The sequence below is a fragment of the Carcharhinus amblyrhynchos genome, chromosome 15, assembly GCF_965287045.1.
Source record: "Carcharhinus amblyrhynchos chromosome 15, sCarAmb.v2.hapA, whole genome shotgun sequence".
In the NCBI taxonomy this organism is placed as follows: domain Eukaryota; kingdom Metazoa; phylum Chordata; class Chondrichthyes; order Carcharhiniformes; family Carcharhinidae; genus Carcharhinus; species Carcharhinus amblyrhynchos.
In genome coordinates this window covers 58,239,799-58,265,812 of record NC_137338.1, presented here as the reverse complement: position 1 = coordinate 58,265,812, position 26,014 = coordinate 58,239,799, and the positions used below count along the sequence as shown (strand labels likewise).

Here is a 26,014-nt window from a genome sequence, read left to right as displayed (position 1 = left end):
CATATTCAAGGAATTTGGAAAAGAAAGGGGCATTGGAGACGGGGCATTAGTTTGGAAAGACAGAGGATTCAAGAGTGTGTACTTTCGAGGAGGGGTGATGATGGCAAATCTGACAATAATAATAATTATATAATTTCTTCACTGTTGGTGAGTTAAAATCGTGGAACTGCCTTCCTAACAGCATTGAGGCTGTTCTTACAACATATGGACTGCAGCGCTTTGAGAAGGCAGCTCATCCCCACCTCTCATAGGCATGTAGGAATGGACAATAAATGCCAGCCTCGCCAGGGACCCCACAGAATAAACAAATAAAGGAAACTGGGGATTAGCTTTGCATTCCCAGGATAATACTGGAATTGTTAAAGCAAGGAGAGCAGGAACCAACAGTGCTCTTTGTGGTCCAGCCACACCTGGTGTTTAATATCTAAACCAATATTTGAAAAGGAAAAATGTAAATAAAATAGAGGTTAAGACAATGAAGTGAGATTAGATAGTAGTTGAAGAGCTAGCAATGAGTAGTTGGTTTAAAGGCCTTTTTGAAGAAATATTCCACCATGTGTGAAACCTGTATTGTATATGCATTGTGTAATCATTTTCATATTATCAAAACAGATGCATGATGGTTATGAACAGATGGAAGGTACAGTTGAAGCTTCATATGTACCCTGATTCATTGAACACATGTATCCTTGGATATATAACTTATATTTATATGATTACAGTTTTGTAGCAATTAAAAAAGTATACAGTAATTAACCTGCACAAGAGTGGTTGGCACCATATAACATACAAACTGTGAAGCTTTGTGAAATGGTTAGGTAAAAACAGCATTCTGACCGAGTGCAATCAACAAAATATGAAACTGCTAACTTCACTGTAATGGCAGCATTACTGACAAGTTACCTAATTACTGCAGGCAATTCAGAACTATTTCTTCTCTGCACACAGTCCTTACAATATCTAGCTTGAGAACAGACAGGAATGTAACAAAGGAGCTCAAATTTACTGTTTGAGCTTTGAAAGAAACATAAAAAGACAAAATACGAAACAGTCCCTTCCTATTGTCACTGGTCAGTCAAAGTGGTGCGGCATCCTGAAGACTACTCAAGCTACCTTTGCCCTGAAAGAACAGAGATAGCGGTGGGCTGAAACATGCCCTTTTGTCTGATGCCTCATTGGCCACGTCACCATTTGGATGGGCTCCTTCACCCTCTATCCATTCTCAAGAGTAAAAGAGAAATCAAACCTATAGAGTCAAGTTGCCTCGCCTCAGGGAGAAAAGGATCCCCTGGAAGAGGACGACTAGGCAGCAACAAAAACACAAGAAGAGAGTTCAGTGGAAAACTCAGGTAGAGAAACGAAGAGCTACACAATTGCAGATAGCCTAGGTGGGCTGGGAATTTCCTTCAAGCCTTCTAACATGTGAACACAAACTCCATCCAAAATAGCATAACCAATATAATTTTCATTCTGTGCTGTAACTTACTGCTAAGGTACATATAGGTGCTAAGCTTTGTGTGATATTTAATAAAATACCATTGTACCATATTGGTGCCACATGAAAAATTGGGATAGTGTGTAAAAACAACACATGACATTATTCCCTTAATTCTACATCATCAAGGTCCTCTTCATTTACATTTCTGAAACAACAAACTTGCTTTCTATTGATGACCTCATGAAGCAAACACAGCAGATTAAAACTCAAATAGAACCTAAACTCAACAAAACCACAGGTGGGGAGTTTTCCACCACCACTGTCAGTGGACAGGAATGGCAGCGGGAGCAGAGAATCCAACAGAAGCCCCCAAAAGGCTTTAACACCATTGGGATTTTCCATTTCCATTGTCCCCAACCCCATTACCACACTTTGTAATATCACTGGCGGGCTTCCCCATTCTAATATCCCCCCATCATTTTTAAATCTGCAGCACCATAGGTGGGGTTTGACAACTGGGAACTTTGCAAGGAGAACCCAACAGGGCTGCAAAAGTAAGTGCAATCCCCAGTGGGGAAGGGAGGGTCATGCCTGGGCAGTATCCTGGCAGTTCTCAGGTAATGCCAGGGAGGGTAGCTGTGAATGGGGAGGTCCATTGGGATTGTTGGGGGGGGGGAGGGGGCGATGTGATACCTCCCTTGTCTGTGGTGGTGGAGGTGAATTCTCTAGTTGGGAGGGTTTCCCTGAGGTTGTGGGGAGTGAAACCCGGCTTCTTATGTTTAAATATTATTAGATTGAGGCATCCTTTAAAAGCCCTTCCCCAGTCTCTTGCAGGCCAATGCTGCTAGCGGGGCAGGCTCAGCCAGTGTGAAGTCATGGGACTTGCCTTCAAGATTCTTTTGACAAAGTGTCAAAAGATATGGTGGGAAAATCCAGCAGTGGGGCCCAGTGAGCTACACACTACCTGCCTAAGTTGACTCTTAGACAAAAATGAAAATTCCGCTCGCAGTCTTTCCTTGCTTTTTGACAGTTTTGGTTAAATCACATTCATTTACATTGGAGCATGCTCACAAGCAATATTTTAGAAAGAAAAATTGAAATCTAGGTGCAGGCCCAAGAGTCATAACATGGGTAATGTTATGGGTAACATTGGGATGTGGGTAAGATTGAAATGAAGAAAACAAGGCAAATCAAAAATTAACTACTGGGTGCCACCAAGGGCTTTAAACAGCTACCGGTGATGAAATTAAGCCAAGGTTGGGGGAGGTAGAGCTCAACAGTTCCAGTGACCGAAAAAATAGAGACAGAAGACATAACTAGAGGAAAAAGAGCAAATGCAGGATGATACTGGAGTTTAGTAGAATGAGAGAAGCAATATTCATAAGAATAGATAAAATACCGAACAGACACATAGGCCGGAATTTTATTGGCCTACCTACCATGGGAATCAGAGCGGCAAACCATGAAAAGGTCTCAGGCGGGATTTTACAGTTTCATGACATGTGAGGCCATAAAATCCTATGAATACTGGGCAAACAGAAGCTTAAGTTTGCAATTAAAATAATGCCCTACTAATACCCCTCAAAGAAAATTTCCACTGCTGAAATGGATTTGTCGCTCAGAATGTTCTTGGGATACTGCTGCATCAAATGCTTTGCCCCATGAATACAAATAACAAGAGGGTAGAAAGTTCTCTATTTTTTTGAATATGCGTCAACTCAGGGGCTTGTGTCCCTGGTGGGTTCAGTTTGTCCGTTCCTTGCTTGCAAAAGCCTGTCCAGAACCCCAGCGACATGGTGATACGCTGCTGGTGGGGTTAGAAGGGGGGATTTTCCAGCAGGGAAGCCTGCAAAGCATATTTAATGGAATTCAAATTGTGTTCCTATCATTGCATGGCAGGAACCATTTGAGGGGCACAGCGTTGGATTGGGAGGGGCGGGGGGGGTGGGGTTGTGGAAAATGATTATCAAGTAGATAAATCCCACTGGCATGAAAGCCATTTTGGGAACTTCCCCCTGATTCTCTGTCCCCATCGCCATGCCAATCATTGAAAAGGGAATGGGTAATCCCCTCTTCCCAATAAGCTACACTTAATTGCATCATAAATAAAAATGTGACACTGGAAATCATTGTTATTAATTGATGTTAGGAACTGAAAGTAGGTTTGCCACTTTTTCTTTTATGAAATCACGTGGACTTAGATTGGAGTTTCATCTTTGATGTGTTCTTTACGGAAAGAGAAATTTAATTAAGCACTTTAACAGTTAAGAAATGAAAAGAAGAAAGTGGATAGCTTCCTTAAAAATTAGATTCCTGATTTACATTTTACATGTCTTTAGAATGGCCACTCAAAAATTGACTGTCTAACTTGAGAAATTTTGTGTTATATTCCATGGCTGGAATTTCACTACTTGCCATGAGAATTGTAACAGGTGAGAGGCAGACAATGGGAAGGTCCATTGACCTTGTGTGGGATTTTACAGTTTTAGAATGAGTGATGCTATAAAGTTCCACCATGTAATATAATGGCTGGATACTGAACAACTGATTTCAAAGCCAGTTATTTCCTTCATGATCTGTGACAGTCACTCAAACAAGTTTGAAGAATAAAGCAGGAAGAGTTAACAGTTTTTTTTCGTTATTGCACATTGTTCAATGGCGATCGCCAGATTACATAATCTAATTGGGACAGAATCTGTACTCTCATATAGTCTACTTGCAGTTTCTGCGTAAAGCAAGAAAGATTGGACTAAAGACAAATCCGGCTTTGGAACTTACTTGATGTAGTAATCTCTGCCATCCTTAGTAGTCGCCATCTCCCATCCATAGGGAAGCCCCTGAGAACAGTTCCAGTTCAACGGAGAAGGTAACCAGCCCGAAGACTTGGTTCTGTGGCTAGAAATAAGAAAATTAATTGATTAATTTGGAAGTTTAAGCATCATTTTTTCTTTACTATTAATTTCACCCTTCAGCAGCCATGAGAAAGGTTAATGAAGTGTGCAGTATGAGGAAGAACCAGGAGCGAGAGTGAGCAGAGTAATTTACCTTGCATTTTTGGGGGAATGATCATCTATGACTAATGACACTAAACATGCAGCGAGCCATAGAAAATGCTTGTTATACACAAAGCCCAGTATTCTCAAGTCGATCCAAATGCTGCACACCATAAGGATAGAATTAATCACAAAATTCCCTTAAATTAACCGTGACTACATTTCAAAAGTACTTGGTTGGTTGCTAAGTGCTTTGGGGACATCCTAAAATCATAAACTGCATTATATAAATACAAGTTATTTCTTTTATAAGTATGCAGATAATTTAAAATAGCACATTTTAGACAAGTTTAATTACATTGATTCTTTTATTATATATACTATCTTTGAATAAAACACATCTTCACCAATTCTACCAACAGTGACTCATTTCCTCTTTACGTGCACCCCATATGGTTACATTAACTTTTTTATTATTCCCTTACTTAAAAAGCATAATTTCTCATCTCTCAAACATAATGGAATTCAACACATTAGTCTAATAGGATTAAAATGTTTCAGTGAAATTATATGCAGTTAAGAATAATTAGTATGCTTGCTTTCAACTTCACAAACCATTACATGTCATTAATCAAGCCCTCTTTTATTATTCCTTTGTGTCATTTTATTGGACTTTAGCAGCAATGATAGCATCAATCAAATTTCCAATTCCAAACATATTTACAAGGGTCTGGTGCGTTTTCGTTGCATCTATTGTAATGTTTACACAGTTATTAAGTTAGAAAGATATGTTGTTCGTCCATCATCGTCGATGAGGACCTCGACACCATTAGTCATTTTGAGGCTGGATGCAGTGTGTCCGAAGATGACTGATCAGGCCAATTTGGGCACGGAATGTCCTGGCACATATTGGACAAACTTGTATAGGCACTGTAGACGATGCGCTGATGGTTCTGGATTTGCGCAGCTCATGCTTAAGTTGTGCTTCAGTAATGCACCTTGCATTGTAAGCTTGACAGCCCTTGTGAATGAGGCAGCGCCAGGTAGGTTTTGTGCCAGCATTTCCCAGATAGTCATGTCTACGTCAAGTGACTTCAGGGAGGCCTTCAGTGTGTCTGTGTAACGTTTCTTCTGCCTGCCACGTGAGCGTCTTCCAGCAGAGACTTCGCCAGAAAGGAGCTGCTTAGGTATGTGCTCCTTTGCATAGAAAGATATACAAACAGCTGGACAGACAGTTAAGTGAAAGGATGAGATTCTTTCCCCAGTGATGTCATTGGAACATCTACTAGTTGGCTTGGAATAGCCAGAAAGTTTAGAAATGTGAACATTGCTTCACCTTAGTGCAGGTAGGGTGGCAGTATAGGTGTCTCATCTTTCCCGCTTGAAAAAAAACACAGCTAAGTGCCAAGTCCAACTGTTTTTCAGTACTTTTTGCTACATGCAAAACATATATGTGTGGACATTAAGAGGAATGGAATCAGGTATTTGAGATGCCTTTTACAGTTGAATATTCAACGAACTTGTCAAGATATGAATTAGGAGCAGGAGTAGGCTATTTGACCCTTTCAGCCTACTCCACCGTTTAATAAAATCATGGCCGATGTGATTTTGGCCTCAGCTCCAATTCTGTCCACGCCAAAACCTTAGATTCTTGACCAATGAGGGAGTCAATCTATCTCTGCCTTCAAAATTTTCATATTCCTGCTTCCTGCCGCTCTCGGGGAAGAGTGTGCCAAACATTCACATCCATCTGAGAGAAAAAAATTCTGCTAATCTCCATCTGGCCTCTCTCACAGGGGGAAACATTCTTTCAACATCCACCCCGTCAAGCCCCCTCAGGATCTTATATGTTTCAATAAAATCACCTCTCGAGCTTCTAAACTCCAATGGATTCAGGCCCATCTTATCCAGCCTTTCCTTACAAGATAAACCAACACCACCCCTCATCACAGGTATCAGCTGATTTGTTTTTAGAAATGGTTGCAGAGAGAGTAGACTGTCTGGGTCAATTTTAAAAAAAATGACATTTTGCAATGGTGCCAGATCAGAATTAGTGCTTTAATTAGAAGGTCAGGAAAAAAAAAGACAAAAAGTCTTCAACAAGTAATAAATATCTCATACTAATACTCTGAACTAAAGTTTCAGCTATTACAGGATAAAATATTGGCAAGCATACTGAACCTTTGAAGCATCATGTGGTTAGCTAACAGCTGCTTCCTTTTACATGCTTATTGCATGTAATACATTTGATATTGTCTGTTCAGATTTGTTCCAAACACTTCTATGTAATTGGCTTGGTGAGAGTTTCCTTAAGCTGTCAGAAGTCTCTCTGGACCTGAGAGTTGTGCCTTTGTTCTCCACCATATCAGTTCACAGCGCTCAGAACTAACAATTAATCTCTGTCAAGATAAAGTAGTTCTGGAGAATGTGTAGGATGCCCACTACATTTCCTGTTCTTTTAGGTAACAGAAATGTCACACTATTAGGTAATTTCAACATCAGAACAGAATAGATTGAACATCCTCTGGAGTCTGTTCCACCATTCAATGAGATCATGGTTGATTTGTATTTTAACTCCATTTACTAGCTTTAGTTTCATTTCTTTTCTGTACTCTTGTATAATGTTGCGATGGGAAGGTGCACTTATTAAACAGGAGATGGTGTATCTAGGAGTTGCAAACATTCCTGAATAACTGAAACCTTGTGAAACAATGCAAAGAGGATAAAAAAAAGCTCTGAACAGGTTGTCTGTTGCTGATTAATGTCCTGTGCAAATACCACTGGTGCTGTTCTTTCTCTAAGATTTGCAATATATTAAATTTTCCATATTTTATGGTCTACAAATTTAATATGAAGCACCCTTTTCCAGACACACTAAGTATAACCAATACGACAGGCGGGAAGTGTGCACGTACAACCAAATGTGTATTGCGTGGCTTTTTGACAAAGGGAAAAATATAGTACGCATCCAGGGCTCATTCTTGAAACAGGAATTAGGATTTTTGCAGATATACTTATCCCGCTTCCGCTTAAATGCGTCTCTGTTTTTTATCTCAACTACTTGGATGGCATGGTGGCACAGTGATTAGCACTGTTGCCTCACAGCACCAGGGATCTGGGTTTGATTCCTGGCTTGGGTCACTGTCTGTGCGGAGTTTGCACATTCTCCTCATGTCTGTGTGGGTTTCCTCCAGGTGCCCCAGTTTCCTCCCACAGTCCAAAGATGTGTGGGTAAGGTGGATTGGTCATGGTAAATTGCCCCTTAGTGTTGAGGGATTAACAGGGTACACGTGTGGTGTTACAGGAATAGGATGGGATTGTTGTCAGTGCAGACTCGATGGGCCGAATGGCCTCCTTCAGCACTATGGGTTTCTACTGTCATATTACTTTTTTCTAGCTTAATAGTCTTAATAGAGGCGTTAATCTGTTTATTTCAAATGGATTAAAGCTTTCACTGAAGTGGCAGACACAAAGAATATCATACAAAGGCATTAATGCATACTCCATGTGGTAATGAATTTCACATTCTCATCAATTCTTAAGTTCACTAGTTCCTCCTGAACTCCTTACTGGATTTATTATTAGCTATCCCACATTTATTAGACCTGAGCTGTCTCTCTCTCCACCTCAACCTGCCGTCATCATCAACCCCTCATATTGAAAACACTTTTTCTCCAACAATTCCATTGAAATATGGCGGTGAGTAGCTCAGTTATCCAAAAGGTTTGACAAGAATTTGTTTTCTAGTTTGCTGTATATAGACTTTAGGTTTTCAACTCCTATTCTGTAAAAATACTAAGCTTCAAACTTTGAATGTCCAAAGAAGAAAAATTACACTGCAAGGCACAACTTTGCGGCCTTTTGTTTTGTCGCACTGAAGATGTGGTCATATAATGAAATGGGGGTAATCGTTTTCCCCTACAACTAAATCGAAGAACAAGATTTCAAAGTTAATGTGAGTCCTGCTTACCACCATCATGAAAATCAATTCCTCTAACTGTTGAGAAATCTGCTCGAGTGAAGATAACACATTTGACTCGCATTTCTCAAGACTTGCCCAACAACTAATGCCTTGCACGCTCTTCAGCAACTCTTCTACTTTGACCTCAGATCTTTACCACTGAATAATCTGGCTTTCTCAACTCTCAACATATGGTTCAATGTAGAAAACAATATAAGATCCCCAATGAACGTTGCATTGTACAAGTTCTTGTTGCTGAGTAAATGCATTATTAAAATCATTTTGTAAACTGCTAAATCACTAACTGAACAAACACAAGAAGTTCCCCATTGCCAGTTTGATGACTTGTGTCTTGTTGATGCTGTTTTGTTGACACCCACCTCATCTGCCTTGCTTTCACATACCCCATGGGCTCTCCCTCTATCGAACTGATGTGTAACACTAAGTGACAGGATACACTGCACATCAATAGTCAAGAATTATCCAGGGGATATAATATATTTTTCACATCTGGAACTTGTTGTTTTAAACACTTCACAACATACTTTATAAACATTACTGCCAGAGTTTCAGATATGTGACAGAGAACATTAGTATATGCCTGAGCAAATTTCAAATAGACTAAAAATACATCTCAAAGGGGGTTGGTTCATGCAGGATTTTTTTTTATCCCTGCAATGTGAGTTTAAATACAACCTAGAATGATGGAATGAATGACTTTTGCGTCCATGTACTCTTAAAAAAAAGTCTAAATCTCAATTCAGTCTTATTAGATACGCAACCAAAATTTAATTCAGCACTAATCTATTATATAAATCCAGAAATTGCTTTGGCTTCAGCAGTGGATATGAATATATTCATATTACATTTTTCTAGCAGTTATCTTAATAGAAGCATTAATCTGTTTATTTCAAATGGATTAAAGCTTTCACTGAAATGGCAGACACAAAGAATATCATACGAAGGCATTAATGCATTTACTTACATTTTTCCACCAACAGCAATTTCTAGGTTACTTATTACTTATTTCACATGTCTAAAAGAATGGTTGGTAAGGGAAATTATAATGTCATTGCAATGCATTCAAGGCTGCTTCTCTGAGATTGAGTAACATTAGTAGATCAGCAAATCTTTTAACCCATGCTATATCTGACTTGGGAGGCCTTGAATCACAGAGGGTTGCATATTGAGCCAGAAGCTCTGGGTTCAAGTGTCACCCTAGGACTTGATGGCCAAGGAAGGTATGTTCATAACGCAGTCAAGCAGGTTGAGTATCAACCTGCAAAATCCTTTCAGGTGGTAACAGTGCGAGAGACTCCTGGTCACACTTGCTTGAAATGGAGTGGTGCCCTCTCAAGCTATAAGCCTCTGGTGACAAGTTAGTGACCTGCTCCAGAGAAAACTTCACTATCAGAACAGATGAAAATCTGCCCTATGCACCACTAGGTGCAGCAAGATCTGAATTGGGACTATGCTGACATGGGTAAAAATGTAGGGACATAAGAAACTGAAGCAGGTCTAGACCATTTGGCCTCTCAGGTCTACTTCTCCACTTAATGCAATCATGGCTGTTCTTCCTCCTCAGTCCCACTTTTCCACTCAATATCCCTCAATTCCTTGAGAGACCACAAATCAATCTGAGCTTTGAATGTACTGAGCACCCATAACCCTTTATCTGATGCATTACTTCTATCTCTGCAAAGTTGCTTGCCTACACCTCCATCTTACCTCCACAATTATTGAAGACTTTATTAGGATGAAGGGCTTATCTTATGAGGAAAAGCTAAACAGGTTGGACCTATACTTATTGAAGTTTAGTGGAATGAGGGGTTATTGAAACATACAAGATCCTGATAATGATGGATACCCAGAGAATGTTTCCCCTCATGAGGGACACTAGAACTCGGGGACACTGTTTAAGAACAAAAGGTCTCCCTTTTAAAACGGGGATGAGGACAAAGCTTTTCTTCCAGAGAGTATGAACCTGTGAAATCCTCTCCTTCAGAAAGCAGTGGATTTACTTCTTCAAAGCTGAGTTCAACAGATTGTTGATAGACAAGAGGGTTATGGGTTGGGGCAGAGAACAAAGTGGAGTTAAGACCACAACCAAACAGCCATAACCTTGTTGAATGGTGGGACAGTCAGAGGGCCAAATCCTAATTCTGCTCCTAAATTTGAAGCCTCTAGGCCAAATTCTCAGTGTCTTCCCTTTTTCTAAGTTCCAGTGTATGTAGTAAGCCCGATAAACTTTAACCAGTGGGTCTACATTGGCTGCACATACATCAAATTGAAAATTCTTGTCTTTACCTATCAATCTCTCCATTGTCTTGTCCAGGCTAAATTGCAACGTTTTTGAGTATCCCATCCCCTCCACTATTCTCCAGTGCTATGATTCTGTCCTCCTGTGCATCCCTTACTTCATCTTCAGCTACATGCAGCCCCATTCTGTAGAATTCCCTTCCCAGATACCCACCCTCAGTACTTTGCTTGCCCAACCGACCTTCCAAAAATCCTTCTCAGAACAGATCTTGTTGTACAAGATGTCACCCAACATCCTGAAACCTCCAGGAAACACTCTGCAGCTGCTCCTTTTTTGTGAACAGTCTTGGGATATTCTTCCAGTGGAGAAAGAGTTATATCAATACAAATTGATTCTGTTACCCTGAAGTGGAGCTTGAAGCATTGTCAAACAATTGCATTAACAAGTGAACAGAGGGATGAGAGAATAAGTTGTGAGTTCCGTCACAAGTTACGCTGAGATCTGAAATTTCACAATATATTTAGAAATAATAATATATTTAGAAAGAAGAGAAGCAGCTCTGAGATCACTATGAAAATTGAGAACAGATTTCAGTCTGGTATACCTGCAGTTCACAGCTTTTAGGTTGCATTTTAATATTAGGCACATTTGTATGTCATGACACCTGCAGATCGAGTACAATATAAAAATTGGTACTCATGCGCAGAGACGATGCCTAACTTATATGCCAATTACATATGAACAGCTTGTCTTGATGAACAGGGGCAACAGCCACTACTGTTACTGTCTCATGCTTCAACTCACATTGAATAAAAACAACATTCAGACATATTTATCTTCCCAATTTTCTCCCCACTGCTTTTGGTGCTGCTGTGGCAAATGACAGCAACACACTGCAGTTATGCCTTTAAGATGGAAAGACCATGGAAGGTGCTGCCAGCCCCCTGATACTTCATCCACAAGACAATTGTTCCTCTATGAATTGCCACAATAGGGGACTCTGGGCAACTGAGCAAAGCATATATTATTAATCCTTCTCAAGTTTCATTTCTGTTTTACACTGTCACTCACAGATAACCTCCAATGAGTATCCACAGGTATTTCAACAGTGAGAGAGCATTACAGCTCCATTGCAGAGTTTGTGGTCTCAACCATCATGGCAGGATAAAAGTGCGTTACCACTCCAGACAAAGGCCACCAGGAAGCATTTTGCATATTATTAAGGGGATTCAAATGAGCACCAGACTAGAATTTTCCACCCACCCAGCCTATCACCTGTCCCGTTGATTGACTGATTTATTATTAGATCAGGTTCTCCATGGTGTTTGCCATCTTCCCCATGGAGACCTCAATGTACACATGTCGGAGATACAACATCAGAGAGCAGGAGAGTGAATTCCTCCGCCTCACGTACCACTTTGTTGAGGGTTTCCAACAACTCTGATTGGTAATCCCTTGCCTCTTACTGTTTCTCCAGCATCTTGTCCATGCACACTTTTGGAAGTTTGTCATTGGACCTGGGCTGAGCAGAGGCCTCTTCCCCAGTAGCGCTCTGTTTGCTGGTGACCATGGCTGTTGCCCCCTCCTCCTACTGCAGACATGTATGCATCAGGTGTGAGGCCCTGCCTAAATTAGATCTACGAGCCATTGAGGTGAATGCCTCTGAACTGGTGAAGGGTGCAACTGAATTCTATGATGACTCTACACTTGAGAACTGATCGTCACTGTCTTCGGTCCTCTGTGGGCAAGGGCTGAGCTCAGCTTAGGATCGGAGTCTGGTCTTGCCCTCTTTCTGCTGGCACCTGAAATGTAAAGAGGAGAGAGTGAGTAACTGCATGTGTTGTCTCTTTCATTGCACCAAGTCTCCCCATGGTTTCAAAGTTCAAAGGTTAAGCTTCCTCCCTGATGTGAAGGGGAGGCCAACCTTGCCACCAGCACATGTATGGTCACAGTCCTCCTTTGCCACTCTTCATATTATGTGAGAGGGTGGATATTGGGCACGCTCCCTCTTATTTTCTCCCCGTTGCCGGTTGTCTTCTTCTGCATGAAAATGGAAAATTTTCCATTTTCCAATGGTTTGTGAGCATGAAGTGCCATTCATATGCTGCAAATCTCCATAACTGATTCACTGGCAACTGCATGTGTCATATGAAAGGTGCAGTGTTGTTGGTCCCCAAAAGTATTTCAGAAGCACCCTCCAGACCCGCAGCCTCTAGCAGCTGAAAGGACAAGGGTAACAGAGACATGGCAGCAGCAGCATCAGCAGTTGCCACCTGCACCTCCTTCAAAGATTTATGCCTTGAGTGTGGCTGGGTTAGTGATCCGCAATTGCCTTCCCACTAACAGACTATTTGGATTGTAGGGGAGCAATAGGCAGCACCTCAACATGTTGTGAAGTGTTTTTATGTCTGGTTAGTACAAGTGGTGATCTTGCCATCGAGGCCCATGTCCCCGATCCCATTTAGTGAGGTGAGTTGATGACCAGAGTGTTCAATTACCCTGGTGATGCGAATTAGGGCATTCATTCTTTTTCTGCATTGCAGGACAGTGCTTCTCTGAATGGAATTGGCACTGACCACCCTGTCGACTCCTCCCATGAAGGCTTGGTGAGGCGTGTGGGCCTCCTCTTCTTATCTCTGAGAAAAAGAACTTGCCTCCTGTCTTCCACAGCTTGCAGTAGTGTGTTCAGCGAGGTATCCCTGAGCCTTGGAGCCAGTGCTTGCTGTTTCCTGGCAGCCATGTTTAGGAAACTTCTTGTGCTATGAAAGAATAAGATGTCCAGTCGCCTATTAAACATGCGCATGAATGTGATGACAACTGCACAACTTCCAGCTCACATGGCATATGACTTGGCGGGAAAGCCCTGACTGCATAATTAATGAGCCCAGCATCATGTGATTCAGTGTTTATTCCCACTAGGCTCCCTGACTTAAATGGGAGAAGGAAAAACAGGACATTAACTTTCCATTGCCGTTTTTGCATTCCTATTCTGAGATAAAGTTCAGATTGGTGATGAAGGACTTGAAACTGAAATCTACTGAAGCATATATTTAGAGTGGTAATGGTATTGATTCAAATTCTGAGAAATTTGGATTATATCTAAATCCCCTGATATAAAATCAATACAGACTGACTGTCCAGAACAAGCAATTTGGAAAATATCCTCAGGGAGAGAAAAGAATAAACACCAAACACAAGGTCCACTCAACAGTCACAGCAGGGCCACAGAAGCTTTTAGCAATCAGGAGAAGCACAAACTTTTTTTTATTTGTTCATTAGATGTGGGCATTACTGACTTCGCCAGCATTTATTGCCCATCCCTGAGGGTCAACGACACATTATTGTACAGCTGGAGTTACATTTAGGCCAGACCAGGTAAGGACAAATTTCCTTCCTGAATTGACAATTCATGGTCATCATTAAACTTTTAATTCCAGATTTTTACTGAATTCAAGTTTCACCATGACAGATTTGAACCCGAGTCCCCAGAGCATTACCCTGCATTACTAGTCCAGTGACAATACCACTATGCCACTGCCTTCCCAATATAACATTTACCTCACACTTTAACTTGAACACCATCTGGAATGTCACTTCAGCCAAATCTGATTTACATGACCAATCCAACAATCTTATACTCATAGAATCCCTACAGTGCGGAAGGAGGCCTTCGGCTCATCAAGTCCACACCAACTCTCCAGAGCTTCCCACCAAGACACTATCCCCATAATTCCACAAATTTACCTTACTAATCCCCTGATCTACATATCATGGGACACTAAGGGGCAATCTAACTAACCTGCATATCTTTGGCCTGTGGGAGAAAAGCAAAGCATCCAGAGGAAACCCACACAGACACGGGGAGAATGAGTGGAGTTTGCATTGTCACCCAATGCTGGAATTGAACTTCTGTCCCTGGCACTATGAGGCAGCAGTGCCGCCCACATCTTTTGTAATGATCCATGATTGTTCAATGTCAGAATGCAGTGTCCTGAACTTCATGATATTGTGAGTATTAAATTAATTATCCTGGATTCTCCCCTAGTCCTCTGCTGATGCACAATAATAGGCATGAGGCAGCCTCTAAAACCTCAGCAGAAAGCCTAAGAGCTAGACAGTGGTGGCTAACAGCATTAAGCTTAACTGCATACACACACACAAGCGTGCACACACAAAGTTGCCAGAAATACTAGCGAACCTGAGGGAGCATTTTAGAATACAGCAAAGGAGGGCCAAGAAACTGATAAAGAAAGGAGGAATAGAATATGACTGTAAGCTAGCAAAAACCATAAGAACACACTGTAAAAGCTTCTATACATATGTAAAAAGGAAACAGTTGGCTAAGACAAATGTAGGTCTATTACAGCCAGAATCCAGGCAATTCATCATAGGGAATAGAAAAATGGCAGAGAAACTAAATAGTTACTCAGTGTATGTCTTCACTGGGAAGATACAAGAAATCTTCCAGAATTAGAGATCCAAGGGATTAGGGAGAATGAAGAATTGGAGAATCCTAGTAGGAAGGTTGTACTGGAGAAATCAATGGAGCTGTAGATTGATAAGCACACAGAACTTCTACATTCTGTTGAAAGAGTAGCTGTGGAGATAATGGATGCATTGGTGATCATCTGCCAATATTTTATAGCTGCTGGAAGAAAATTGGGGAAGGTAAAGCAAATGTCACACCAATATTTAAAAAGGAGGGAGACAAAAAAGGAAGAGCCATATCAATTTACATCAGTAGTAGGGAAAATGCTGGAATCTGTTGTAAAGGATGTGATAAATGGACATTTAGATAATAAAGATCTAATTGGGCACAGTTAATTGTCCAACATTGTTCGTTGGAGCAAGCTGAGAGGGGGATCAATTTGTGGCAGGAGTGTGAAGGTAAACTATTGACTATTTTTTAGTTTTTTGCAGGGTTTCTGTTTTTTGTTAAAAGTTACTTTAAAAGTGGAAATGGGCCGTGGGGTGACCTGGGAAAGTTTTTTTTAAGCGCGCTAGGTTTAAAAAGTAGGCCGCACTATACAATGGGCAGCGTCGGTAGCGGGCAGCGGAGTGAGCAGCTAAAGGGCTTTGGCACATCGAGCTTAGGTGGAAATGGGCGAAGCAAGGTAGGATTAATTCTTAGTTTGTAAAAATTTATCTAAGTAATTAAGGATGGAGGGTCATGTGATGTGCTGTTCTTGCATGATGTGGGAGCTGGTGGACCTCAATGTGATCCCCAGTGAGCATGTCTGCAGTGGTTGATTGAGGAACTCCGACTCAAGGTTGATGAGCTGGATTCTGAGCTTCGGACACTGCGACACATCAGGGAGGGGGGGAGTTACCTGGATGCTGTGTTCCAGGAGATAGTCACACCCCTTAGATTAACTAATTCAGCCAGTGGTCAGGGACAAGAAGGTGTGGCAGCGAGTGAGGCAGGAAGTGGGATGCAGGAGATAGAGTTCCAGGAGCCTCAGTCCCTGAACGGGTTTGAGATTCTTGCTCCCAGTGTGGACAGGAACGGGGACTGCAAGGAGAACGAGCAAACTGACCATGGCACCATGGTACAGGGAGCCGTTCAAATGGAGGAAGAAAAAAAATGTAGTAGTAATTGGGGATAGTGTAGTTAGGGGCATTGACACTTCTTTGTGACCAGGATCGAGAATCCCAAGGTTGTATTGCCTGCCTGCTGCTCGGATCCAGGATTTCTCATCTGGGCTTCAGAGGAACTTGGAGTGGGAGGGTAAGAATCCAGTTGTCGTGGTCCAAATAGGTACCAACGACATAGGCAGAACAGGAACAAAGGTGCTGCTAAGGGAATGTGAAAAGCTAGGAGTTAAATTATAAATCAGAACCAACAAAGTGGTAATTTCTGGATTACTACCTGAGCCATGAGCGAATTGGCGCAGGGTCTATAAGATTAAACAGGTAAATGTGTGGCTCAAAGATTGGTGTGGGAGGAATGGATTTGAATTCATGGGACATTGGCACCAGTATTGGGGGAGATGGGGCCAGTTCAGATGGGATGGTCTTCATCTGAATCGTGCTGGGACCAGAGTCCTGGCAAATCGTATAACCAGGGCTGTAGATAGGGCTTTAAACTAAATGGGGGGGAGTGGGGGGGGGCGGCGAAGGAGGATTCCGTGGTATGGGGAATTACAAAATCAAAGGTAAAGGATAGGGTACGAGTGCAGGTTAACGATGAGGACTTTCAACTAGTTAAAGGAGTCGAGGGCTCAGGAGAGGTTAGTAACGTTTCCAGACCACATAATAGGACAGAGAGTATAGAAGGTGGCAGGAATCTAACCTCAGGCAGAGTAAAAAAGGTGACAAGCATGAGAAGGGAAGTGGTCAACACAGTGCAGGGAGATGGTCTGGGGAAGGATAACCAGTCTGTGACAAGAAGGGACAGAGTGTGCAAAGAATGCACAAACAAGATGAAGGCTAGCATAAAGACACTTTACCTGAATGCACGTAACATTTGAAACAAAGAGAATTAGTTGATGGTACAAATCAGTAGAAATGGGTATGATCTAGTGGCCATTACAGAAATGTGGTTGCAGGCTGACCAGGACTGGGAACTGAATATCCAGGGGTATCAGACATTTTGGAAGGATAGACGGGAAGGAAAAGGGGGCGGGATAGCTCTGTTAATTAAGGATAACATCAAGGTGGCAGTGAGAGACAATATAGGTTCTAAGGAGCAAAATGTGGAATCAATGTGGGTGGAGATAAGGAATAGTAAGAGGAGAAAGTCACTGGTGGGTGTGGTCTATAGGCCCCCAAATAATAACTTCGAGGTGAGGCAGGCTATAAACAAGCAAATAACAGATGCGTGTAAAAACGGAACAGCAATAATCATGGGGGATTTTAATCTGTATATTGATTGGTTGACTCAAATCGGGCGCGGCGGACTTGAGGAAGAGTTCTTAGAATGCTGTTGGGATAGTTTCCTCAAAGAGTATGTTACAGAACCTACAAAAGAGTGAGCTATCTTGGATCAGATCCTGTGTAATGAGACAGGTAAAATTAATGATCTTCTTGTGAGGGATCCTCTTGGAATGAGTGATCACAATATGGTTGAATTTCTAATACAGATGGAGGGTGAGAAAGTAGGGTCCCAAACCAGTGTCCTCTGCTTGAACAAAGGGGAATACAATAGGATGAGGGTGGAATTGGCTAACGTAGACTGGGAGCGCAGACTAGTTAGTAGGACAACTGATGAATAGTGGAGGATTTTTAAGGAGATTTTTCTCAGTGCTCAGCAAAAATATATTCCGGTGAAAAAGAAGGAATGTAAGAAAAGGGATAACCAGCCATGGATAATGAAGGAAATAAAGGAGAGTATTAAATTAAAAACCGATGCGTACAGAGTGGCCAAAATTAGTGGGGAGCTAGAAGACTGGGAAAGCTCTAAAAAACAACGAAGAACTACTAAGAAAGCAATAAAGCACGGAAAGATAGATTATGAAACTGAACGAGCACAAAATATAAAAACTGATAGTAAAAGTTTTTACAAATTTATATAAAAGTAAATGTTGAACCCTTAGAAGACGAGAAGGGGGATTTAATAATGGGAAACGAGGAAATGGCCGAGGCCTTAAACAAGTTTTTTGTGTCTGTCTTCACAGTAGAGGACACAAATAGCACACCGAAAATTGACAGTCATGGGACTGTAAGGGTTAAGGACCTTAAAACGATTACTATTACAAAAGAGGTAGTGCTTGGTAGGCTAATGGGACTAAAGGTAGACAAGTCCCCGGGTCCGGGTGGAATGCATCCCAGGGTACTAAAAGAAATGGCAGAAGTAATAGCAGATGCGTTAGTTTAATTAATCAAAATTCGCTGGACTCTGGGGAGGTGCCAACTGATTGGAAAACAGCTAATGTGACACCACTGTTTAAAAAAGGAGGTAGACAAAAGACGGGTAACTACAGGTTGGTTAGGTTAATGTCAATAATTGGGAAAATGCTGGAACCCATCGTTTGGGAAGAAATCGCAGGACACCTTGAAAAGAATGGTTCAATCAAGCAGACGCAGCATGGATTCATGAAGGGAAAGTCATGTTTAACAAATTTACTGGATTTTTAAGAAGATGTAATGAGTGTGGTTGACAGAGGGGAACTGGTGGATGTGGTGTTTTTAGATTTCCAGTTCGATAAAGTGCCTCACAAAAGGTTGCTGCATAAGATCAAGGTGCACGGAGTTGGTGGTAAAATGTTAGCGTGGATTGAGGATTGGCTATCTAACAGGAAGAAGAGAGTTGGAATAAATGGGTGCTTTTCCGGTTGGCAGCTGGTGACTAGTGGTGTGCCACAGGGATTGGTGCTGGGGCCTCAACCGTTTACCATAGACATAGATGATCTGGAGGAGGGGACCGAGTGTAGGGTAACAAAGTTTGCGGATGATGCAAACATGAGTGGGAAAGCGAATTGCATGGAGGACACGGAAAGTCTGCAGAGAGATTTGGATAGGCTAACTGGGTGGGCAAGGATCTGGCAAATGGAGTATAACATTGACAAGTGTGAGGTTATCCACTTTGGAAGGAATAATAGTAAAATGGACTATTATTTAAATAGTGAAAAATTACAACATGCTACTGTGCAAAGGGACCTGGGGGTCCTTGTGCATGAATCGCAAAACCTCGGTTTGTAGGTGCAGCAGGTGATCAAGATGGCAAATGGAATGTTGGCCTCTATTGTGAGGGGGATGGAGTATAAAAGCAGGGAGGTCTTGCTGCAACTGTACAAGGTACTGGTGAGGCTGCAACTGGAGTACTGTATGTAATTTTGGTCCCCTTATTTGCAAAAGGATATATTGGCCTTGGAGAGAATACAGAGAAGGTTCACCAGGTTGATGAGATGAGCTTATGAGGACAGATTGAGTAGACTGGGCCTGTACTCGTTGGAGTTTAGAAGGCTGAGGGGGGAATCTTACAGAGACATATAAGATAATGAAGGGGCTAGACAGGGTAGAAGCAGAGAGATTATTTCCACTTAGAAAGGAAACAAGAACGAGAGGGCAGAGCCTCAAAATAAGGGGGAGTCAATTTAGAACAGAGTTGAGGAGGAACTTCTTCTCCCAGAGGGTAGTGAATCTTTGGAATTCTCTGCCCATTGAAGCAGTGGAGGCTACCTCATCAAATGTGTTTAAGTCACAGGTAGATAGATTTCTGATCAATAAGGGAATTAAGGGTTATGGGGAGCAGGCGGGTAAGTGGAACTGAACCACTTCCAGATCAGCCATGATCTTATTGAATGGTGGGGCAGGCTTGAGGGGCTAAATGGCCTACTCCTGCTCCTATTTCTTATGTTCTTATTAATATGGACTCATAGATGGGCAATGATATTTGATTAACCTGTTGGAATTTTTGAGAATGTTACTAATAGAATTTATAAAGGCAGTCGACAGGTATTGTGTACTTGGGAGTTTCAGAAAGCTTTAAATAAAGTCAACCACAGAAGGTTGATAGGCTGGCAAGATTAAAGCACATGGAGACACAGGTAATATACTGGCATGAATTAAGGATTGGCTATGAGGCAAAAAAGAGAGAGCAGGAATAAACAGGTCATTCTCACATTGGCAGGCTGTGTCTCTGGTGAGAGGTTAGAAAGTGTGGATGCACAAAGTGACCTGGATGTCCTCATCAATGGATGGAATCCTCCAAACAAATTTCAAAGTGAATAACAGAGTGATCCACGCCAGTCTCTAAGGTGTGTTCTGTACCGCAATGCTCCCATATTTCATCACTTCTTTGGAGAGTTGAGAATTTTGTGCTGGTACTGGAGGCTGGGGGCTAAACACACCATTGAGCCTGGCTTCTGATCACTTGGGTCCCATTTTGCAAAGGAGCACTGATCTCTCAGTGCACTGGGAGATCCCCTTCCTCACTTCAAGGACATTGGGACCTCCCCACTCCATTGGTGGCATGTTCCCCAACCGTTTCCAGACACAGTTCACTGACACTGGGGCCCTCCCAATGGGTTGCCCTCCCAAACAGCCGACATGCCCTCCCATCAGGGCTCCCAACATGACCCCCATCATGACATCAGGCACTGCTGTGGCGTGTGTCCAATTTTCAAACTGATGGTATCCAATTGGCACACTGGCGGTACCCAACTGGAACCACTGGGCTGTCCGGTGGACATTGCCGGCCAGGCACTGCCTGATGGTTACTGTCCAGCCATGTCCCTGATCACTTCAGTGGCCTCTGAGCCCTCTGGTATGACCATTGTGTTGTTATCACTGTTGATTCTTACTGTTATCGTGCCACATCTGAAGGCTGATGAATTCTGTCCGCTGGGATTTGGAATGTCTACGCATATTTAAATACTACTTTAAAAATGGTAATCAGACTCATGCACCTTCTGGCAGCAATCCGGTTTGTGCCATTAGGAAGCAGCTGGGAGAACTGCAAACTCTTTGGTGCCAGGCACAAGCAGATTTTTAGGCCCGCACCTTATTCTCCGGGATCAGTGCAATCTATATGTGGAGTGCCAAGGTCGGAAAATCACCCCCATTATGTCACTGAAAGCTAATATGCAGGTATAGTATGCAAATAGGAAGACAAATGGAATGTTAATCTTTATCTCAAGGGGGTTTGAGTCTAGAAATAGCGAAGTTTTGCTTCAATTGTGTAGAGCCTTGGTTAGGCCACACCTGGAGTACTGTGTGCAGTTTTAATTCCATTTTCCTAGCAAGGAAGAGGGAATGCAACAAAGCTTCACCAAACTCTTTCCTGGGGTGACTGTCCTTTGGAGAGAATTTGGGGAAAATGGGCCTGCATTTGGAGGACTGTAGTAGCTCAGTCACTGGGTATGTTTAAAGCAGAGATTGAAAGATTTCTAAATGCCAGTGACATGAAGGGAGATGGGAATAGTATATGAAAGAGACATTGAAGTGGATGGCCAGCCATGACCTATGGAATGGTGGGAGAATCCATGCGCTGAATGGCCTGCTTCTGCTCCGATGTTCGTCTGATTTTTATGACGCAGTGACACCCTAAGCAATATCAATGTGATTTTGATAAACTATAAACTTAATTAGAACTTCATTACTCCTGTTCCGCCACCACATCTTCACCAGAGGCCAGTGTGTCAACAAGTCTTTTGCCACACTTCCAGTTAAGTTATGGTAGGAGAAACTGTGAGGAAATTAACAGCATTTGCTTTGAAGCATTCAATTTTAATGTGTTTTGCTCCATTCAGCAGGGTAAAGGTTAACAAAAAGCAAACACACGGAAAAGCTAAGACTGGAGCTCATTATTCTTTCATCAGCCTATCTGTCAAAAGCGATGTGCTTGTCAATAACACCAATTATTCAGCTTAAATTGCCCATCATTCCCGGAACAGTTTGTGTTTAATCCAATAAGTGTTATGGCCAGAGATTCTGCAATTGCACCTTCCCAGCTGCTTTAGATGTGCTGATGGTATAGTAAGTAATTGGACCACAGTAAGTGGAAAGGATGTTAAGAGCTCTTGTTGAACCAGCAAAAAATAAAGTCAAATGCTCAAGTGTTGAATTAGAATGTGCTACTCAATCTCATTTTGTTTCTGTTAGTTTTTTTTGTTTGTGAGGATGAAGACTAATATTTGGTACATTTTCCTCTGCTTGAGCTAGAGATCTGAGAGTATAAATGAAATTCACACCACAAATGATCAAAATTGGGTCAGGTCAGTCTAATTTGACGAATAACCAAGATATTTTGAGTTTGAGTTGGCCAATTCTTTTCAAAAGTGTTTGTGCAGAGAATGAAATCATTCTGTGCATGCTGTTCTCTTTACATATTCTCCTGTCAGAGTAGATTGTGGCTATATAGTTTGAGTTAAATCAACGAGAGTAATTTAAGAAGAAAATTAAACATGGGTTGAGAATCTCAGGGGGAAGAAGCAAGTTGGAATTTATAATCAGAACAAAATGGCAGACCTCCGGTGATTAATGCATATTTACAACTTTTTGCAATGTAAAGGTCAAAAACATGCACTTTTTAAATTTATTAAACAACAGCCATGCTGGGGCAGGATTTAATGCTGTCTCCTGTAGTAAGTTTGGTAATGGGAGATATGATCAGGTGGAAGGCTGGTGGGTGAGGGCCTTGACTCTTTCCCATCTCCACCCCAATAATGTCCCTGGGAAGGCTTAGAGATGGTCATCCCATCCCCTGCCAATTGAGACCCTTAAGTGGATAACCACAGGAGGGCTTTGTTCTGCCATTGCTGGTACTAACCCAAGGCGGGCAAGATGGGTGCTCACCTTTGGGAAAAGGAAAAACACATCCAGGAGAATTGCTTCCCGGCTCCCAAGGGTGGGAGGGCCTTGTTCAAAGAAACTCAGTGCTTAATCGGGGAACCCAGAATCGAAAGGAAGGGAGCTCATTTGAGCCATCAGCCTGTCTTTGCTGCACCCCTCTCCCCCACACACAAACTTTGCATCATCCTGAAAGGGTTAATTGTCACACAAGTTAATAATGGAGCAAGCATAAAGCAATTCTAATTGATTTATGCTATTAATTGTAATTAATATTGAAAACTTTATTTGCCTTTGTATCTTGGAATATGCCACTCTGGCTAGCTACTGGGATGTGAACTGCAGCTTCCCAGTGCCCTTGCTATAGTTTGTATTAAAGCAGCTGTTTAAGAAAACTCTATTACTTGTCCAGTTACTCAAAGGGTTAAGCTGTGATCAATTAAAAGGCTGACATCCAAACCCACAAAAACCCCCTCCTGTAATCACTCAGCTACGGCCTGTGACCCAATGATGTTACTAGGACTCAGGTGGGTGTTGAGCTGGCAGCAGCCATCACCCCTCCAGTGGTACTGCCATTAAACAGAACCTTTGGACAACGACTGGCCAGCAATTCCGCCCCGGGGTCCTTGTTCCTGGAGAAGGCCACTTGTTCAGTTAAGTGCCTGAGTGGCACAGCTCAGTTAGCCTTCCCCAAAGGACGGTTGTACAGCTGGCGGGTGAGACCCTCTTTACCTCCATTAAAACTGACCCACTAACATGTAATTTCTTCTCGACAGAACGTACTGAAAATCGGATGAATTTGAAACAATTTTGTCACATATTAAAAGTGCCTTGTTTTGCATTGTTTAAGAGGAAAGATAGAGACAGACTGCAGGTACTTGATAGCACCATATTGACCTTTTCAATTCAGTCAATAAAAATTTCCATGACATCCTACTGGAAAAAGTAATCTGCACTTCAATCAGATTCTGTTTGTAACCAATCGGGCAAAGGTATTAATTGCAGCTTTTCAGTAATGTGCAGCTTGCGTTCTATTTCAGCCAATCTGCCAGTAAATGCCATGAAACAATGAAGAAAATAAGATGGAAAGAATACAAACTTTAAAAATAGCTGCAGTATGTTTAGAAAAAAGCTGCTCAAAATGTCACCTGTCATCTTAAATCTCTGTCCCACTCAGACCTCATCCTCTGATGTTGTTGCAAAGAAACACAATGGGAGTTTAATGAACAGCACTTTGTCTTTCAATTAAGCAGTATATGCTTTCTGGACTCAACGCGGAATTCAATCAGTTCAGAGCAGCAAACGCTGCCCCCCCACCCCCCCTACTCCGGACAGCAAATCCTGGTAATAATTTTACTATTCCCATTTACATCTCCTCTAAACCCACCATTTGCTTCTTTACTTGAACCATTGTTTTACACTGTCACCCTTTTTGATATTTAATCTCTCCTACTTTCCTCCCTATAACGTTCTTTACTCCCTTCCACCATTTCTCTGTCTCTGCACTTGCTTAGAAGCGGAACATTTTGAGCTTCGAAGATGCCAAGGGAAAATAACGGCGGTGTCAAACTGATTATTGGGCCTGCCGCTGAATTCTACTTCCCCCGCCTCATCTGTCATTGAACCCTCTGGCAGGGGCATGGGAGAATTCCACTCAGAATGTTGGAAAGATTATTAGAGTCATTTGGAAGCTGAATGTTGTTTGGGAACTGTAACACATTACTGACAATAATTACATTTTAACAGACTTTATTGAGCTTTTCGCTTTCTATTCAATTGTCCAAGTTTGCATGTCTCGTTATCGGATCATGTATGTTATCACACTTGTTTATATTTTCTCTTATTAGTATCGTGGTTCAGTGCACTGGTTCGTATCTAATGTTACTGCTCCTCATTTCTGGTAAATGATTTCTCATCTTCTTTTATTACTATTAAATGTTGTGCTTACTTCATGGTTGTGAAGCAATTCCAACATGAACTCTCCTGGGCCATCTCATGTTGTGTGGCTAATGAGCTGTGATGATTCTTCTGGTTTTCTTTTGACAATATTGAACTCCTGAAGTGCTCAAAGTTGTAGTTTCATTTTGCACAGTACAGTACATAAATCTTTAAAGCGGGGGATGCCAAAGACCAACAATCCTTCGGGTGAAATAATTTCTCCTCTTCTCATCCTAAATGATTGACCCCTTCTCCTTAGACTGCGATTTATATTCCAGAGCCAGTCTCACCAACGAGAACAAAGGACTGGTGCTTGGTCAGGATTTCAGTGAACCTTTCCTTGTAATCAATCTCTCCATGTTTACAATATTGAAACCCCATCAGAATTTTGTAGGTTTCAATGAGATCACATAAGAACATAAGAACATAAGAAATAGGAGCAGGAGTAGGCCATCTAGCCCTTTGAGCCTGCCCCGCCATTCAATAAGATCATGGCTGATCTGTCGTGGCTCAGTTCCATATTCCCGCCCTCTCCCCATAACCCTTAATCCCCTCGCTTATCAAAAACCCATCAACCCGCGTCTTAAAAATATTTAGCGAGGCAGCCTCCACCACTTCAACGGGCAGAGAATTCCAGAGATTCACCACCCTTTGAGTGAAGAAATTCCTCCTCAACTCCGTTCTAAACCGCCCCCCCTTTATCTATCTGTCAAAAGCGATGTGCTTGTCAATAACACCAATTATTCAGCTTAAATTGCCCATCATTCCCGGAACAGTTTGTGTTTAATCCAATAAATGTTATGGCCAGAGATTCTGCAATTGCACCTTCCCAGCTGCTTTAGATGTGCTGATGGTATAGTAAGTAATCGGACCACAGTAAATGGAAAGGATGTTAAGAGCTCTTGTTGAACCAGCAAATCACCTCTCATTTTTTCTAAACTCAAGAGAACATATATACAATTTACTCAGCCTCTCATCATAAGACCCTCAATACACATTTGACGCACTGTCCCTAGTGTGAGTACTTCAAAATCATAGAATCCCTACAGGGCAGAAGGAGGCCATTTGGCCCATTGAGACTGCCCTGACCACAATCCCCTCCAAGCCCTATTCTTGTAACCCCACATATTTACCCTGCTAATTCCCCTGACACTAGGGTCAACTTAGCATTGCCAATCAACCTAACCTGAATA

The 26,014-nt window shown here is 42.0% G+C and overlaps 1 protein-coding gene across 8 annotated transcripts in view; it reads right to left on the bottom strand.

The window, feature by feature from the left end:
• frmpd4 (FERM and PDZ domain containing 4) overlaps window positions 1-26,014 on the bottom strand; it is a 633,610-nt gene that overhangs the window by 225,126 nt on the left and 382,470 nt on the right. For all 8 annotated transcript variants that reach the window (XM_080204004.1, XM_080203996.1, XM_080204001.1 and 5 more), the window contains exon 2: window positions 4,217-4,333. In XM_080204004.1, coding sequence (XP_080060130.1) covers window positions 4,217-4,333 — 117 coding nt within the window. The remainder of the gene's footprint in view (window positions 1-4,216; window positions 4,334-26,014) is intronic.